The 2,514-nt window shown below is 27.2% G+C and overlaps 1 protein-coding gene across 1 annotated transcript in view; it reads left to right on the top strand.

Moving 5' to 3' along the window:
• LOC105460628 (sulfotransferase 4A1-like) overlaps positions 1-1,815 on the top strand; it is a 12,059-nt gene extending 10,244 nt beyond the window's left edge. Inside the window, exons 3-5 of the mRNA XM_011707123.1 lie at positions 601-752; positions 840-934; positions 1,351-1,815. Coding sequence (XP_011705425.1) covers positions 601-752; positions 840-934; positions 1,351-1,629 — 526 coding nt within the window. The 3' untranslated portion in view covers positions 1,630-1,815. The remainder of the gene's footprint in view (positions 1-600; positions 753-839; positions 935-1,350) is intronic.
• Positions 1,816-2,514: the final 699 nt, after the last annotated feature.

Here is a 2,514-nt window from a genome sequence, read left to right on the forward strand (position 1 = left end):
GAAAATATTTAGTAGAAAGATTTCCCTTTTCAGAGTACAATATAAATGGTACAAGGTGAAGACGAAATAATGTAAAAGATTTTAAAGGGTGATTTTTCAAATTCAAGACAAAAATTGTATATGGTTGTATGTCTAAACGGGTTAGTTTCAAAGATAAGAGCGTCAAAGTTGAAGGAAAAATTTTACTTTTTTCCAAAAATTACAATAACCACTTGGATTATTTTAATGGAGCTTTATCTATGTTTCAAGTTCTATCCAAATAATCCGACTAATTTTCGAAATTTTTGAAAAAAAGCAAAATTTTCCCTTCAACTTTGACACTCTGTATCTTTGAAACTAAGCTGTTTCGGACATATGTTTCGGCTTCATATAAAGTTTTCGTTTTGAATTTGTACGTGTGAATTATTTCAAAATATTTTACATATTATTATCTCTACATATATGGATACTAATAACATATAGATTGCAAAAATAAATTCAATTTTCTTATTTTTACGATATTACAAAAAAAACTTCTAGCGTTAATAAGTGATAAAATTTAATTTAAATAAAAGTAAATTTGAATTTTTTATTTTATTTTATGGACAACACTTTTTATAGACGTAATCATTTTTTATCTCAGATTATCTATGTTGCAAGAAATCCAAGAGACGTGGTGGTTTCGTGGTATCATTTCCAAAAATCAAATACTGCACATCTCGGTTTTCAGGGAACTTTCGAACAATTCTGCAATAATTTCATGAATAATCACAGTAAGTTGTGCAAAATGTGGATTGGTCTTTATTATATTCATATTTTCTTTGTTAGCGTTTCAAGAGTCTAATTTTCCACAATTTCAGCGTGGTATAGTCCATATTGGGAACATGTAAAGGAAGCTTGGGCGATGAAACACAAAAAAAACATGATGTTTCTTTTTTACGAAGATCTAATAAAGGTGAAAGAAAGAAATTTTATTTTATTCAGTTGTACAGTTTTGTTTAAAAAATATAAAAGTACTTTCTTAAATTATAACATATATCAATTTGTCTTTAGTACAAAACAAGAATAAATAAATGTTTACTTTCATTTTTAATAATTTTTGAAGTTTCGAATTACATTAATATGAATACACGGTTTACTTCATTTTTTAAATATGTTGTAATTATATTGTTTTTTTAAAGAAGACATTTTTTCAACAAAATTAACGATATACACATGTACAAACACATTGCTTATTTACATTATCACTTTCTGTTCATCATTTACAAAAAAAATTAATATACCATATAATAAAAATATAGAATATTTAGCGACATTAATTAAGTAGGATATTAGGATTTAATTAACATTTTCATTTCTATTTTTTTTTAGGATTTACCTGGCAACATAAGAAAAATCGCTGCATTCTTCGAGAAGTCTTACAGCGATGAACAGATCGCCACGTTAGTGGAGCATTTGAAAATAGAAAATTTTCGCAAAAATCCTATGGTAAGTCAGCCGGCTTCCACCAACGTGATACGACCGGAAATGTTTATACGACAAGGAATGATAGGTCGTTGGAAAGAAATGTTCACACCGGAGATTGAAGAGAGATTTAACAAGTGGATCACTGATAATTTAAAAGATACGGATTTGACATTTCCAAGTTAGATTCGTTATACGAAAACTATATAAACAATTGTTATATAAACAATTGTAATTTATAAAAGATTAAGATTTAGTTTGTTCAAATTAGAGATTTGTTACACAATATATAAGCAATTATTGTAATTTGTATTCGATAATTTCTATTTAATTTAAAGAAAGATTACCAATAAATGATTTCTAAGAAAGGAATTATAAAGCTGGTTTTGACTTTCTTGATTGATCGAAAGAGTCGATTGCTTTAGGTGAGTTTGTCGTTTTGAGCTAGTATTGACATTTTAAATTTAGCTGCCTTAGAATCTTTTTGATATTATTTCTGTCATATATTCTTTTTCAAAGCAACTTTTTGCTTAATGTCACGAAACATTGCAAAAAATTTTAAAAGAAGAATTTTCTCTAAAGAAACATTTATACATATATTAATGATGAAATGCGCAATGATATATAATAGAGAATTATACTCTTTTATTTATTTTCACATAAATATTTATGATATTTATATTTATTGTTTACATGATTAAATTAATAAAATCGTTCGCTTACATCAGACAGAAATATGTTATGTGCGGTTTTGATTACAGCCAAAACCAAATTGATTCCGGTCTGCAAAAGAAGTCTAAAGTAGACTTCAGATTTATACTGAATGCCAACTTATAGATGATTATCAAGCGACAAATGTTTCCACTGTAATATCATCAGTCAGCCAAGTCACTTTTAAGTTGTTTTAGTCATCTTTATGGCGACTACACTGCAAATCCAAATGTATAATAAATACACGCTTATATGTGTCAGACTAGAATAAGTATGTAAAATCGCATAGAAATTGATATCAGAAGCACCAAGTTTCTGCTACAACCATATTGGCCTTCTCTCAATTTAATTTGTATTATA

The sequence above is a fragment of the Wasmannia auropunctata genome, unplaced genomic scaffold (assembly GCF_000956235.1).
Source record: "Wasmannia auropunctata unplaced genomic scaffold, wasmannia.A_1.0 LD318630.1, whole genome shotgun sequence".
Lineage (NCBI taxonomy): Eukaryota > Metazoa > Arthropoda > Insecta > Hymenoptera > Formicidae > Wasmannia > Wasmannia auropunctata.